General features: G+C 37.5%; 1 protein-coding gene and 1 long non-coding RNA gene across 3 annotated transcripts in view; one reads left to right on the top strand and one right to left on the bottom strand.

The window, feature by feature from the left end:
* LOC105501635 overlaps nucleotides 1–11,343 on the bottom strand; it is a 17,933-nt gene extending 6,590 nt beyond the window's left edge. The window contains exons 1-2 of the long non-coding RNA XR_001000216.1: nucleotides 10,475–11,343; nucleotides 10,312–10,380 (exon numbers count right to left, since the gene is read on the bottom strand). This is a non-coding gene — a long non-coding RNA (uncharacterized LOC105501635). The remainder of the gene's footprint in view (nucleotides 1–10,311; nucleotides 10,381–10,474) is intronic.
* DCBLD2 (discoidin, CUB and LCCL domain containing 2) overlaps nucleotides 1–15,963 on the top strand; it is an 89,737-nt gene extending 73,774 nt beyond the window's left edge. Inside the window, exons 10-16 of one of the 2 annotated variants that reach the window (XM_011927656.1) lie at nucleotides 2,177–2,327; nucleotides 3,092–3,178; nucleotides 3,322–3,447; nucleotides 6,319–6,412; nucleotides 10,280–10,329; nucleotides 11,212–11,349; nucleotides 12,100–15,963. In XM_011927656.1, coding sequence (XP_011783046.1) covers nucleotides 2,177–2,327; nucleotides 3,092–3,178; nucleotides 3,322–3,447; nucleotides 6,319–6,412; nucleotides 10,280–10,329; nucleotides 11,212–11,349; nucleotides 12,100–12,569 — 1,116 coding nt within the window. In that variant the 3' untranslated portion in view covers nucleotides 12,570–15,963. Of the gene's footprint in view, nucleotides 1–2,176; nucleotides 2,328–3,091; nucleotides 3,179–3,321; nucleotides 3,448–6,318; nucleotides 6,413–10,279; nucleotides 10,330–11,169; nucleotides 11,350–12,099 lie in introns of both variants that reach the window. The other variant, XM_011927655.1, reaches the window with a different exon arrangement.
* Nucleotides 15,964–16,243: the final 280 nt, after the last annotated feature.

The following is a 16,243-nucleotide window of genomic DNA, read 5'->3' as shown; positions in this document are numbered from 1 at the left end:
GACCTCGTGATCCGCCCGTCTCGGCCTCCCAAAATGCTGGGATTACAGGCTTGAGCCACCGCGCCCGGCCAAATTTCAGTTTCTTGAGGGTGGGAACTGTAGCATCCATATCCATTTTCTCTTCATGACACCTCACATACTTCCCTGTACATGCAGATTCTCAGTAAATGCTCATAGGTTGACGATAGCACATCTTTTTTACTCAGTTTTTATAAAACCGAGACAGCAATATAGGGGAAGATCTTAAAGATAGTTTTTATGTGTTAAAGTAATGATTTGTTATCACCCCTGTTCCACTAATATAGTAAGAATGAAAATAACTACCTTTCATTTTATTTCAGAGTAATATCTGAGGAAATCACGGGAGCTCACTAGCATGGAAGCTATTGTAACTGCAAAACAAACTTTTTAGGAAATGAAGGATATTAACACATTTTTCAAGATGTATAGTCTAATGCCAAGTGAATTAGCCAAGAAGAGATAGAGTCACAATACTTGGAAATAACTTGATTGAGAAGTTAAACATTTACTTAATCTCACCTTAGCTGATTAAAAAAAAAATCACTTTGATTTTAGGCAATATATTTATTAATTATTAATTAGACTTGTTAATTAATGGTCTTTAGAAACTACCTAGTTGATCTGACCAAGAGAACAAACAGAGCTCTTTTTAGCTTATTGGAGGCTATACTTAAGTCAGAAGACCCAGAGTCAAGTTGCTGCCCTGTCATTGACTAGCTGTGCAATCCACTTACAGATTCCTGTGCCCTCCTATTTCCTAGGGTTGTCTGAATTAGTTGCATTGAAATGTTTTATAAATAATTAAGTGCTGGTCCATTATAAGATACTATCATGATTTGTTTGAAGTAGAATGAGACTCACCTAAACTCATATTTTTACCTAGGGATTATTTTTGTAATGCATTTGTTGCTATTTAGTTACAGTCATTAAATTAGTCACAGGTCAAGCGTGGTAGCTCACACCTGTAATTCCAGCACTTTGGGGGAGGTCTAGGCGTGAATATTACTTGAGGGCAGGAGTTTGAGACCAGCCTGAACAGCATAGGAAGACCCCTTTCTACAAAAATAAAAGGTCACCAGGTGCAGTGGCTCACTCCTGTAATCCCAGCACTTTGGGAGGCTGAGGCAGGTGGATCCCTTGAGGTCAACATGGTGAAACCCTGTCTCTACTAAAAATACAAAAATTAGCTGGGCGTGTTGGTGCACACCTGTAACCCCAGCTACTCAGGAGACTGAGGCAGGAGAGTTGCTTGAACTTGGGAGGAAGAGGTTGCAGTGAGCCAAGATCGTGCCACTGCACTGTAGCCTGGGCAACAAAGCGAGACCTCGTCTCTGAATGAATCAATGAATGAATGAATAAATAAATAAATAAATAAATATTGCCACACATGTTGGCATATGCCTGTGTAGTCCTAGCTACTCAGGAGGCTGAGGTGGGAGGATCATTTGAGCCCAGGAGTTCTAGGCTGTATTGCACTATGATCCTGCCAATGCATTCCTTGGATGACAGAGCAAGACTATCTCTAAAAAGTTAATAATTTAAGCATAAAATAGCATTTCAAAGTCACTTCTAGTTTAAATAGCAGCATGGAACGAAAACCAGGATTGTAATAGCAGAGCTGTCTTTATGCAGTTTATCCAGTAGGTGGAGGTATGTACCTGTTATATGTTTGTTAGTATATGTTCCTTATATGTTCACCTTTTCACCCTGTTGAGAGAAAAATTATGAAAAGTACACAAGCAAAATATTTCCCCTAAGACCTGGCATGATCAATTTTGTTTTACTTTAAAAATTAATATATTTAAATAGTTGCTAATTCCACACGACTAGAGTTACTAATTTATTAATAGGATAAATTGTCTCACTGGATTTGAAACCTTTTACCCAAATGCCAAGTTAGCCCTGTTGTTAAGTTCTTAAATCATCTTAAAATCATTCCTATATTATTTTCTTTTATAAACTTTTGATTAAAATGTGCAGCATCTTAATAGTTTTCCAAATTGTGGTTATTTTCTCAAAAATTAATCCTTATTGTCATACTTTACAGATGTAATTTAAGGCCTAGAGCAAAGAACAAAAACATGTTTAAGTGGAGAAATTTAGCCCTAACTGCTGTTGATTTAAAGTACCAATTTTTTTGTTGCTTTTTTTAAAGGTATTTCAAGGAAACAAAGATTATCACCAGGATGTGCGTAATAACTTTTTGCCACCAATTATTGCACGTTTTATTAGAGTGAATCCTACCCAATGGCAGCAGAAAATTGCCATGAAAATGGAGCTGCTCGGATGTCAGTTTATTCCGAAAGGTAAAGAGATGGTGTGTTTAAGATATGTTACTTTTACTGGATTGCCAATTTAAAATGACTTTGCTGTTCTCAGAGAGAAGAATTAATAATGTGAGTGTTTTTCTGGTTAAACTCTAATTACAATATCTTCTTAAAGGGTTTTTAAAAAAATAAATGGTTACCATATTAAAAAGTTACTTATCAGAATGGTTTCCAAAATTATAAGTGGAAGAAGAAATAGCATAATTCATGAGATAATGTAAATGAGATCACTTTCCAAATTTAGTCTCAGTCGTAATAATTTTAAATCAGGTCTCATGTACTATAATATTTGTTTAACATAAGCATGAAAGATTGTAACAATACATTTAAAGCAAGAATAATTTATCTCAATATTACACATTTTAATATACTGTTTACTGTTGTACCCCCAAAGGCTACCACAGTGCCTGACACATCGTTGACCCTCCATAAATAATTATTAAATGAATTGAATAAAGTGGATGACTCCTTTATAGCTTTAGCATTCAACATCACTTTCCACCCCATTATTCTCCTTCCTAAGATTATTTTCAGATGATTTAGTTATTTAAAAACTGAGAAATCCTGGCATATTTGTGCATTTATTGCAGAGTATAATGTTTATCCTTCCAATATATTTCTCTCTGAGAGTTAAAATTATTCTGCAGAATTAAATAGAAAATATTGAAGACATTGAACATTACTATTTTTAAGTATGATTTTTAAAAAGAAAATGTTTAAATTTTTCTAAACCATTTTTCAAGGTCGTCCTCCAAAACTTACTCAGCCTCCACCTCCTCGGAACAGCAATGACCTCAGAAACACTACAGCCCCTCCAAAAATAGCCAAAGGTATGCCTGTTTTTAATGGGAGAATTTGATATTCCTTGGACTTATTGTGCAACTTTCCAAAAATATATTAAAAGCATTATCAAATAAGTTTATGTTAATCAAGTTGGTACAGATTAAAAAGAGCTTTTAAAACTTTTTTAAAGGTCGTGCCCCAAAATTTACGCAACCACTACAACCTCGCAGTAGCAATGAATTTCCTGCACAGACAGAACAAACAACTGCCAGTCCTGATATCAAAAATACCACCATAACTCCAAATGTAACCAAAGGTATGCAAACATGAAAATGAACGCCTAGTACATAGGGTATTGTTTTGTTTTTAACTAAAGTTTTCACAGGCATTTTTAAACCCTCAGTTTCTTTGCTTCCAACTATAGTTTTTAAGTATAGCAAAAAAAAAAAAAAAGTGATTTTCTTTCATTGGAAAAGACTGCATTGATCTAAGTTCTAGTCTCTGCTGCCGTGTAGAATTGCTCTTTAAGTATTTAGAGGAGGCCACTGTGTTGTAGGCCTCCTCTTGTGATCTGTTTCTCCTTACAGCTAAACATGTTGACTCTCAGGCTTAGAAATACAGTATTTTCTAGAAATAACTGAAATCATAGAGGAAACAAACATGTTTCCCTTGATAATATATGATTTGATGGATAGGGAACTTGATGGCAAAAAGGGAAAAATAAAAACAGAATTTTAGTGGAAACTATTGTTAAAAAATACTCTGAGTTAACATATTCGTAAAAAAAAACTGGTCTCCTTTTAAGTCTTTGCAATTGTATTTTTTAAGGTTATAAATACAAATTTATTAGAATTTACTTTCAAGTTTTGTTATCAGTGATAAATAAGGTCTCAAAGTATATAAAACATAGTAGTCTGACTAGTTGTTGAAACACAGAATTTCAGTTGAATTCAAAAAAGTGTCAGTGTCATAGTAGACTAAGTATTAGGGTTTCAGCTTACTCGGTTTCAGGAAAGTGCAGAGAGAGAAAGCAATTCATTCAGAGTAATTTATGCCACCCAGAACTTCAGTCATTCTCATTTTTTGAAAGTTTGCCTGGATTCAGATAACTTTCTCTGACTTGCCCAATGAGAGAATCAAGAGTTCCCAGAGGCAGGAGATCCTCAGCATCTTTTAGCTGCTTACCAGTTGTCAGAAGGCATGTACTTAGGCAGAATCGCAGACCACATGCCTTAACGGAGATCAGTCACTGAAAAGTGTTGCTCATCTTAAAATCTGATTGCATCTTAGAACTTCAAGGCTAAAAGAGTCCTTAAATAATTTCCTTCCGGAATTAGGATCCCTGTATGCCCAAAAAGAATAACAAAGAATGAGCTGGTCTTCTCAGAGACCTCCTGTCTGTTTTTTGGGGGGATGGTAGTATATGAACTTACTTTTTGAACCTAAGAAGATGTTTTAAAGCCTCTGACTAAATCACACAGCATCCATCTAAACTTGAGTGTCCTCTCTAGTCTCACAAATCTTACGGAAAAAGCACGTTTACTGTTGTGAATTCTGGGTACTTTCTAGTCTAAGTCATTATTTCTGTTTACACACTTCTCCATTTTTACAGCTAGGCTGAGAGTGATTTCATGGAAAAGATTATGTCCTGGTCAGATTTGTGCCTCTGTAGTTTCCAGGTCCTCCCTCAGTGGGGCCCATGGCACTAGCTGGCTGTCCTTCTGAAAGGCTGTAGTAGCTCTTCTGTCTGTTCTCGACTGTAGCTATTTTAAATATTCCCCTTATTTTCAAACCCTTCACCCAGATATCTTCACCCACTCTCAGTTACTGCTCCAACTTCACAGAGAAAGTAGGGAGTTTCCTTCCAGTGAAACTCCCTTTTTGTGGTGCCTACAAACCTATCTGTAGCCTCTGTTCACTGCAGTGAAAAGGGGGCTTCTTTATGTTGCACAAGGCTGATTATATCACATGTGCCCTGGTTCGCCTCCATCCACCTCTCAGGGACCTGATCTTACTGATTATCCTCTCCCTCTCCTGTATCTTCAGCCTGTCTCTCTTTCGAATACAGTTGTTTTAAGGAATAAAGAAGATGCTGCAGATTAGACTCATTGCAGTGTCCAACTCTGAGCCCCCAGTAAATATCAGCAGGTGCTGCTGTTGTCATCTTCATGGCAAGTAGGGGGTTGAGGGACAAAGGAAGAAACTAATATCCCAAATGACCTTAGGCAGATCATTTTCTATATCTGGGCCCAGAATTCCTTATCTCTGGAGGGAAATTAGGGGATTAAATTATCCCAAAATCTCTCCCAGTTCCAGCATGTGCTGGCTTCTGACCTGTTCACACACACATTTCCAATTGACTTTCTTAACACCACGTTGTTACCTTATCTTGTAAGGAGGATACCATGATTTATTCCCTCTCATTTTTGGGCATTTGGATTATTTCCAATTTTTCACCCTTATGCAGAAACAGGGAGAACATCTTTAAGGATACATCTTTTTTTAGTTTCTGAGAGTAAATTCTAGGCATGGAATTGCCAATAGATTTTTGTGCATATTGCCCAAAAATGCCAATCAGTGAGATAGTATCAGTTTATATTTCCATTAAAAAACACCTTTTTCCCGGTAGCCTCTTCATCAATTCGTTGTTGTTTTAAATATTTGCCACATTGATTAGCAAAAGTAGTATTTTGTTCTTGTTTTAACTTTTTTTGTGTTGGTTGTTTAACTTACATTTCTTTGATTACTAGTGAGGCTAACATATTTAATGGTTACTTGTATTTTTTAATGTACTGCTAGTTAATCTCTACTGATTTTTCTCTTAAATGTTTGGATTTGATTTGTAATGCCCTACATTATAATAATTATTTACAGTAACTCTTCACATATGTAGAAAATATATTTTCCCAATTTTTCATTTGTCTTTCAATTTTATTTTAGTGATTTAAAAACTTAGGAAAATTTCAAATCTATACACAGATGGAATGAATAGTGTAACAAGCATTTGTGTATCTGCAAACTGTATTCTGCAGTTACCACCACATGCCCAGTCTTGACAAATAATGTTTATGGTATTTCTGTGAGGTAGAAAAATGTTGAAAGATGATGTGGTTAATTTTCCCTAGTGATTTCTGCCTTTGGTGTTAATATGGCTTTTGTTTATCTGTTTTTGTCTTTGTAACTTCAGATGTAGCACTGGCTGCAGTTCTTGTCCCTGTGCTGGTCATGGTCCTCACTACTCTCATTCTCATATTAGTGTGTGCCTGGCACTGGAGAAACAGGTTAGTACATAACTAGTTCACCTGAGCCCAAAACCACCAAATGTGAAGTAGAAGCTAAATATAGAATATGAACTACATACACTGTTTACCTGTTTGAGAGTAAGAGTTCAGGTAGTTATTAGAATGAAAATTTCATGCTTCTCCTTTAGTCCCATTAAAAATAAGTAAGTTCAGTTCCACAATCAGTTACTAAGTACCTTTTTTGTATCAAGTTCTGCATTATACACTGGGATATGTACCTAATAGGAACAATTTCTGACATATGATAGTTACATTTACTTAAAGAATGAGACACAATTCCTTTCTCTGAAGTGTTTAGCAGGGGTGACTAACAAGAAACTATGTCATATGGTTTGATGAGTTATTTATGTTTTACTGAGGAGAACCATGAGAATTAACTGAAATTTTTTCTTCAGAAAAGGGGAATCCTCAAGTTTGACTCGCTTTGCCTTAAAGGAATTGTAGTTGGCTAGGTAGAGGAAGGTAGATGTCTTTGTTTGGGCTGCTATAAGAAAATACCGTAACCTGGGTGACTTACAAATAATAGAATTGATTTCTCACAATTCTGGAGGCTGAGAAGTCCAAGATCAAAACACTGCAGATGCGATGACCAGTGAGGGCCTGCTTTCTGGCTCATTCATCGACAGTGCCTTCTTGCCTGATCCTCACATGGTGGAAGGGATCAACAGGCTCTCTCAGGCCTCTCCTGTAAGGGCACTAATCCCATTCATGAGGACTCTGCCTTCATGACCTAATCACTTACCAAAGCCCCACTTTCTAATACCATCACTTTGAGGATTAGGATTTCAACATACGAATTTTGGAGAGATGCAGATATTTAGACCATAGCAGTACAGAATGGCCCAACCTGAGCGAATTGTTTGAGTGAAGGCACAGAGATACGGAATGTAGGCAAAATAGTGAGTCATCGCATGTACATTTGGCATGGGAGAGTCCTAAGAAGTAACCATAGAGGTGCAGTCTGGGCCTGGAGCAGGAAAGGCTTTTCTGGAAGAGAGAAATTTAGATTTTATTCTATAGATGGAAAGTCATTGAGTGTTAAGCAAAGAGGTGATATTGTCAGATGATCGTACAAAGGTGGTGGCAGTTTTGAAGGTAGATTGAAGAGGAGGGAGGCTGAGAGACTTAGCAAGATGAGTTAGGAAACCGCTTAGCGGGGCCAGGCACATAACACGCTGATTCTTGGAAAGGGAGAAGAGTTGAAGAGGAGATGTTTCCCAGTAGCATTGACAGGATGCATGACTAGTTGCCTAGTAAGGAAGAAGTGATACAGGAGGAATCTGAGGTTTCTGGCTTGTGCAGTTAGACCAGTCATGAGTTGAGATAACAAAGCAGGAGGGACAGGTTTGGTGGAGAATGAGAATGACTTCATGTGTTCAGCCATTCAACAAATATTTGAATACTTGACTCTTACCCTGTCCCAAGTATTGAGCCATGTGCTGGGGATTCCAGTGATGAACGCCAAAGCTTACAGATTAGGAACAGATGCAACGCAAAAAAAAACTCCCAACTGCAACACCAGCCATAGAATATATGCCATGGGAGGAAGCTGGCAGATCGATCCCACCTTCATGAGCAGGCTGTCTGAGCAGAGACACAGTGCATTAGTATGAGAACAGTAGGGAAAGGAAAGAGCTTTAGGAAATGCCAAAGAGGAGAGAGCATGATGCATTTAAGGAACTTAGCAACAGCAGTGATAATAGTGATGAGGCCCGCAGCAGCAGTAGTTAATTTTTATAGAAAATTGAATGCTAATCTTAGACACTATTCTACATAATTATTCTAAATACATGTATTAATTCATTTAATCCTCAAAACAATCTATGAAGCAGGTACTATAATCCCCATTTTACAGGAGAAAATGAGACACAACATAAAGAACTTGCCCAAGGTCCCTCGGCTGTTACATAGCAGAGTGTATGTAATACACTGTGTATTGTTTCTGCCATATTTGTGGTGTGTATAGGAGGGCATCCAGAATGAATTTCCACATACTGAAAACAACACAGAAACATAGCAGAGTTTTGGACCAGGCTTGAGAGATCGTGCTTTTACCCACTGCTGCTCTGAACACATAATAAATAAAGTATAACCCACTGTTACTAAAGCACGGGGTGAGGGAGACTGAGGAGTGCTGCTGTTGAGGGGGCAATAGGCAGGCAGAGCCTGAGGTCAGTTTGGGATAGTGGGGAGGACTGAGGAGTGCTGCTGTTGAGGGGGCAGTAGGCAGGCAGAGCCTGAGGTCAGTTTGGCATAGAGTTGAAAGGACCCTGTGGACATCTAGACTCCTGAGGCAATTCGACCACACACCTGGCGTTAAGTACACAAGATCTGAGCTGGAGAATTGAAGTTACTGTTAAGAATGTAGTCGAAATCACTGATGAGTGGCTTTATGACAAGGAGTAAAGGAGCAGATGCCATTAATGTGCTGTGGAAAATAGGGAGGAGGAGAATGATAATAAAAACAGCTGCAGCTTATTGAATCCAGAGCTCATTCTAAGCACTTTATATGTAATGAATACGTAACCCGAAGCTTTGTCACTTGAGATTAAGTATATAAAATCCTTTATAGTACAACCTATGGCTAATATTCATGCCCTAAATGTGTTGTCCTAGCCATATAGGGCATCTAACTTCTATTTAGAAAAGATGATTTATTTATTTTTTTGTTTCTAAATCATACGAGGATTAGAGCATTTTCAGGGAGAAAGGTGTTTAATCAGTATATTTTATTTTCCATTCAAGTTTTTCATTAACATCTTCAACACTTACTATCTTTTCCACAAATTTTATACTGCACTTTGAAATAATGAAGTAAGTATAGCTACACTTTAAAATGAAGATGCATTTGGTATCAAAAATATAGTCTTATACTGGAGAGTGTTTCCTAGTAGGAAAAGCACATGGCTTGGGCTTTTTATGAAAACCGCATTTATGAGCTTGAGCAGTTCGCATAGCCATCTTTTCCTCATCTGTAGACTAGAATAGTATCTGCTTTCTCCTTAGCTTGCAAAGACTAATCTGAATTAGATTTACACCCTTGAATCAGAAAATGTTACTTCATTTGCTTGGTTTTTCTTTCTAAAGGGCACTCGGTAAATATTAGTTCTTAATGGAGGGAAATTTTTCCTGGGGAGGAGAAGTTACAATTCTGAGAGGTGGACTGGGGAGAATCTTCTTTGATGCATATGTGACTCTCGCTTCCCCCAAGAGAATTTCAGTGCCTCCCAGGCCTGGAGAGTCATGTTCTCTTCCCTCTGCACTTGTCACTGTTAGTGGGAGCATTGACTTATCCTGGGATGGTTGGAGGAATCAGATCTATGCAATTAAGGGTATGAGACCCTTTAAACTTCTCTAGGGAAAAAGACTGTAAAAGAAAAGCAAGAAGTTGGAGGAAAAAAATGCAGAATAGAAAATCAGAAGATGGGTTTTTTAGATCTGTGAATTTTATGACTCAGTCGATTTTTGATATCTTTATTTGAAATCAAAACAGACTTAGCATAATTTACCTATAATAACTCACATAACAGAGGGGATTCTTTGATTTGATTCAGTCTTTTCATCGACAGACTTCGCACTTTTACATTTCTTTTATCCCTTTTGAGTGGGTAATAGGTAGGTAACAAGGTAGCTATGGCAAAAGATGGTTGTTTACTGAGAGTCCAGGATTTATAAACCTCAGCATAGCAACTTTGAAAGTCAGATGAAATAGAGGACTCCCTTGGGTAGATCAGCAAACAGAGAAATGTACTCTAGAGTAATTATTAACTTTGGTGTTTGTTCTGTAGTTTCATAAATGTCTTACCAGTGAATTTACTCTATTTGCTAACTTCTGTATTTTTCCAGAAAGAAAAAAACTGAAGGCACCTATGACTTACCTTACTGGGACCGGGCAGGTAACTCACATGGTCTTTGCATCTCATTTCCATCAGAGGGATGTCCCTCCCCTACAGGGGGCAGTAGTGAAAAAAGAGAGTCATTCTCAGGCCCAGGTGAACTCCTGACACTGTTAGAACAATGGCATTACTCTTCAGTTCTCACCATTTTTACTCTTCTGCAAAATCTCTTGTAGTTCATAAGTAATGAAGTGAAAAGTACACATTTCTTATAACAAGCTTTGTTCTTTTTCTTCTGAAAAACTTGTATAGTTTTTCCTGCGTATCTGTTTCTCATGAGGGAGACTGGCTTTCTGTGGCCCATGTGAACCCTGAGTAAGAACCAAAAGACTGTGGTCTTCAGGACCCAGTGTGTGTTTGTCCTCTGCCATGGTTATTCACCAAGTGGAGTCCAGCAGTTGAGGAATTGGGAAGTCTCCCATGATGAGTTGTCATCTTCTGAATTGCTGCAAGTGACACCAAAGGGGCCCCCCTACCAGTCTCTCACTTCCCAGTCTCACTACTCGATCAGCTCTTAGGAGCCGAGAGAGTTCACTGCTGTGGCTAGGGTAGAAAAGGGCAGCTAGTGCCCCAGGGTAGATCTTGGAAAATATTTTTTGGGAAAAACATAATTAAAGCCACCCCTAAAATAGATACTCTATCCAGCTGTACTATACTAACAGTGATTTGCCTGCATGTGTTTGGTAGAGATTTCTACCATGTACTGCTTGGTGCTGGATAGTCTATCACAGGAAAAAAAAAAAAAGTTTGATTATAAAGGCAAGTTTGTAGAGATATTTGTTATAGAAATGGCTTAAATGCAACAGGATTCCTCTCTTGATATTACTGTTTGAGATACAGGTTTTTATTTAATGGTCTCTCTGGCTTACCGTCACAATGAAGGTTGGTGGAAAGGAATGAAGCAGTTTCTTCCTGCAAAAGCAGTGGACCATGAGGAAACCCCAGTTCGCTATAGCAGCAGCGAAGTTAATCACCTGAGTCCAAGAGAAGTCACCACAGTGCTGCAGGCTGACTCTGCAGGTAGCTATGTTGCAGCCTTCGGGCACCAGGCAGAGGGAGAAACTGCTTAGGCTTGCTATAAAGTGCTTAGGGATTTACAGTATCTTCAATCCCTTTCGTGTTTAAGAAACTAATTGTTTCCTAAAGGTAGAACCACTTTTTAAAAGGTGACTCTTAGAGAGTGATTTCTGTGTCTTGGATGTTGTGTGTGTAAAGTTGGGACACTCATTTCTAAAGACGCTGGGCGTTATGTACATTAACTGAGGCTTTGCTTGTTTGGTTTGTGGGGAGACCCGAGATGTTAAGAGGAGAAGAGGAAAGACAGAGGAAGCTTTACAGTATTTATCCTGTTAGCCTAGTATGTATTCATTTTAAATATTTCCTAATGTTTGAAAAAAATCTCTGAAATTATTTTTCAAGATTAATATTTATTCCAGTAATTGAATGTTTCTTTTCCAAGGAAATATTCTGAAAATAATTCAGAAAGGAAATACTCAGTAAAGAAACATTCTGTCTGTAAAACTAAAGAACATATGTGAAAACTCTTTATGCAGAATTACATGAATGAGACTTTCTGGTATATTGTTACTATGAGAAGTACTAGACAGTATGTTTAATTTTAATTTTTGAAGTTCTTGCAGATTAAGTATTGATGGCAACAAAAGTACCCTAAAGAATGTTTGCTTTTAGTGTAGTCTGCAGCCGCCACCCTAAATTATGCAATCCCTTTACTAGTAAAATGACTTCTCTGTTGTTTTGCGATACCCACAGAGTATGCTCAGCCACTCGTAGGAGGAATTGTTGGCACACTTCATCAGAGATCTACCTTTAAACCAGAAGAAGGAAAAGAAGCAGGCTATGCAGACCTAGATCCTTACAACTCACCAGGGCAGGAAGTTTATCATGCCTATGCTGAACCACTCCCAATTACGGGGCCTGAGTATGCAACCCCAATCATCATGGACATGTCAGGGCACCCCTCAGCTTCAGCTGGTCTGCCCTCCACATCCACTTTCAAAGCTACGGGGAACCAACCGCCCCCGCTAGTGGGAACTTACAATACACTTCTCTCCAGGACTGACAGCTGCTCCTCAGCCCAGGCCCAGTATGATACCCCGAAAGGTGGGAAGCCAGGTCCACCTGCCCCAGACGAATTGGTGTACCAGGTGCCACAGAGCACACAGGAAGGATCAGGAGCAGGAAGGGATGGGGAATGTGATGTTTTTAAAGAAATCCTTTGAAGGTGATGCTGCTTTTTGCAAAGCATCCTTTTAAAGCACATGGCCTTTTTTTTTTTTTCTTTTAATTATTAGTGGTAGTAATATATAGAATGTATTACATATCTGTCACTGAAGTGGTTGGGGAAAATGTGGTGACTGAGGTACAGGAAACTACTAATCTTGCCATCTTGCTTTAAAGGTGTTATGGTGGCACAGTTACTGCTCGCCTGTTAAATTTCAAATGTCCTGTTTGATACTACTGTAGAACACTATTTTTAATACAGAAAAAGCTCCCTATAATGCACTTCAGAGAAATTAAAAATCACTGAGAGTATTTATTACCAATGCTGCAGGTACATTAATGAACTCGAGATGGCTCTGTAAGCCTGACTGGCAATAACGCACGGTACTGTTCTTGAAATACCTAATGGCTTGAAATTCTAGTCTTGTTTGTGAAAGATGGGTACTATCATGATTTCCTCTTCTATTCCTATATTCTTTTCTGGATTATGTTTTTTAATAATTACTGATATAAGCATTGTTTTGATTGCAGCCGAATCCACTTATCCATCTTAAGATCTCTGGCTGGGATTCTCTGACTTGTAATGAGCAGGGGGATTGCTTTTTCACTTTGTGACACTCTTTAGAGCTTTAAGGCTTCACAGTATATGGCCTGGTCTCATCCTTGTGTGTTCCACGTGAGGCCCTTGGTGGCTTGCCCCATTCTTGTGTTTGTAAAATGTTTGAGTATTTCTGATGAGTGATTCTTGCCTTAGTCTCATGAATTCACATCCCTTCATGTCTTTAAGTACGCTCCTCTATGTGTAAACAGGAACAACTTGATGATTTGAAAGCTTTAAAGGAGATTCTTCTCCCACCCCCAACTTTATTTACAATGGGATTTTTCCTAGGAGAGTTATGAAAAGTTGAAGGCTTCTAAGGGAGTGCTGTAAACATGACCCACTTACATTTATCACAGTGAAAGGCAAAATTATTCACTCAGAAGTAATATAAATTACCTCTTTAAAAAGTAACCAGAATTTGTCCTTTTTGGTTTTATACATTCACAAAATATACATTTTTCTTGAGTCTCAAGGTATTTTATATTTTTAGTCAGAAAAAATAATTTTTCATTTCAGTTTTCCATAAACTATTACACACAATATAAACCTAACGTATTTTTCAAGACTGCATGATTGTGCACTTTGTCTGTGTGGTAAGAGGTTTGAGTAATCCTGTATGTCACCTAGGGAACAGACATTATAGCTTCCTGGCAAATGAATATTCATGCCTTGTTTTTGATACCTCCTGGCAGCTTCCATGTCACCACTTGTTCATACCTGCCCAGAGCTAGTTTTAGACACAGCAAAATAGAAATCCTCTGTAATTTATTAGCCAACAATGTAAAACCATCTTTAAAAGCCTTCAGACTAGCAACATGACATGAGCAGTTCACCATATGATAAAAATATATAAATTTGATATTCCCTCTTCCATAAACCTTTGTCTGTAGATTTAATGTAGAACAGTACTTTTCCATAAAGTTCGAGTCACTTCTGTTGGCCTGAGCCACCAGATTATGACGTTGCCAGAATTCACTCAATTTGAATAAAGATGAACAGTATTTGTTTTCTTGCTTCCATGAATTATATCAGTATTCTAAAACATTGCTTCAGAAACAGAACTGTTTATTTCTGCAGGCTTCCTGCCCTTTTGTGGTATGGTTTTGTTGGCCTTATTTTCACTGTTTTTTCCTTCTCTAAACTTTGAGGCGCAATTTCATTCATTGAAAAATCAGTACATATTTTGTTTCAAAATGTTTGAAACAAAAGACATAGATGTTAGACTTTTATTAAAACATACATGGATGTGTAAAGCACACGTATTAACGCAGTCATCCCTTTTCAGGTGGGAAGAGAGCAAACGAGTTGATTTTTTTAATTCATCCTTAACACAGAGAATATACTTTTCCTCAAGTAATATACCTGTTTGAAGCTTTAAGAGAGATGTTTTTGGTAACTATTTCATTTTCCCAAAGAAGTTTGCTATTCTTACATTAATTGTGTATACCTGATTGATTGTTTTTTCCTGGAGGTTTTTGTTGTTGTTTAGTTTTGGGTTTTTTTTTTTAAGAGGCAAGTGTTTTCTGGAATGCATATTTTAAGACTCGATTCATATTGCCACTGTGCTATCCTTGAACTACCAATAATTTTTATAAAATATCTAGTTTTTACTACTTTTATATAAACTTTACTTTCCAGATGAAGAGCTGAGCCTGATTCAAATGGTTTTTCTGCTTTGTACTTCTTTTTAGTTCATTGGTTTTTATAGTAGAGGTTTTCTATTTGTTTTGTTTTTTTTACTACATTTATCTCTGATACATATATAGCTTTGGAGACAATCAAGTAACAACTGAAAATGTGAAAGTAACTGTATCTGACAAAATTCCCTTGTATTTTTATCCTTTGCTTGCAACATTTAAGACTCAAAGTCACTGGTGTATTGGATTAAGTTTTTTCTTATTAATACAGTTACAGAAATACATCAGAGACACAACAAATGTGGCCATTACAGGTTTCATAAAATTACACTGACTTGGCTGTTACTTGATCTTAGGAAACAGCACAGTTTAAGATATTGTGAGTTCTGACTTATACTTTATCAGATGCTGTAAATCTAAATAGATCCTGTTGTATGTGCTGGGTCTAGTCCAGTTTATTTAAGTCCACGTTTCACTGTTTGCACTTTGCATTGAACAATGGGTTTATTCGCTGATGTAAATGGTTCGAGTGAAGAATTAATGCAGTAATTACGACAACACATACACACTTGCCTCTCCCCATCCCCAGAAGAGGGGAGCAGAATCTGAGCTTATCTAAATATGAATGTGGCCACAAAGCTGTGGAAAGTGACAAAGCTTGAACACCTTTGCCCTGGCTCTGCGTTGTCACCTAGAGAGCAAGAGCTCTGTAGAAACATCATGTCAGATGAGACGATTCTCTGCTTTTTGGTTCTGAACTTGAAGTCCCTAAACTGCAAAATCTAAGTAAGAGTTGGATGGTTATTAAAATGCTTTTAAAGTCAACTGTGGCACCAATTCTCATGTAATTCAACTTTTTTTTTTTTCTTTTTTTTTGGTGGCACTGGGCAAAGTGGAAACAAACATGTATTGAGATACATATTGGAAATAAAAATGGCTTGAGCGTCAGTGATATTCTCCCAGAATGTACTTTTCTTACCTCGGCATGTACTGTAGTCACTCAGTATTTGTATATGTTGCTAGAATTTAGATTGTAAAATAGTGAAATTTTTATGTGTTCATTTGTTTTTAATAAATTGTATATATGTCTTGCTCAGATTATTTGGTTTAAATAAAACAACCTTGAGGTTTGTAGCTTTTCCTTATATTATAAAATGCCAGATTCTTCGATTTTAACGTCACTCATTTATGGCCAATACTGTGCTTCCAGCAACATTTGAAAATGCCACTATTGGTTTTTACTTTGACTTTTTCTATGACCAGCACCATCCTTTTTTTAAAAAAGTAATTTGACCTTTTATTTTAGATTCTAAGGGTACATGTGCAGGTTTGTTACACGGGTATTTTGTGTGATACTGAGGTTTGTGGTATGAATGATCCTGTCATCCAGGTTGTCAGCATAGTACCCAATACATAGTCTGTCAGCCCTTGCCCT

Source organism: Colobus angolensis, unplaced genomic scaffold (assembly GCF_000951035.1).
Source record: "Colobus angolensis palliatus isolate OR3802 unplaced genomic scaffold, Cang.pa_1.0 Scaffold73, whole genome shotgun sequence".
NCBI classification, from domain to species: Eukaryota; Metazoa; Chordata; class Mammalia; order Primates; family Cercopithecidae; genus Colobus; species Colobus angolensis.
This window is presented reverse-complemented; position numbering and strand designations above follow the sequence as displayed.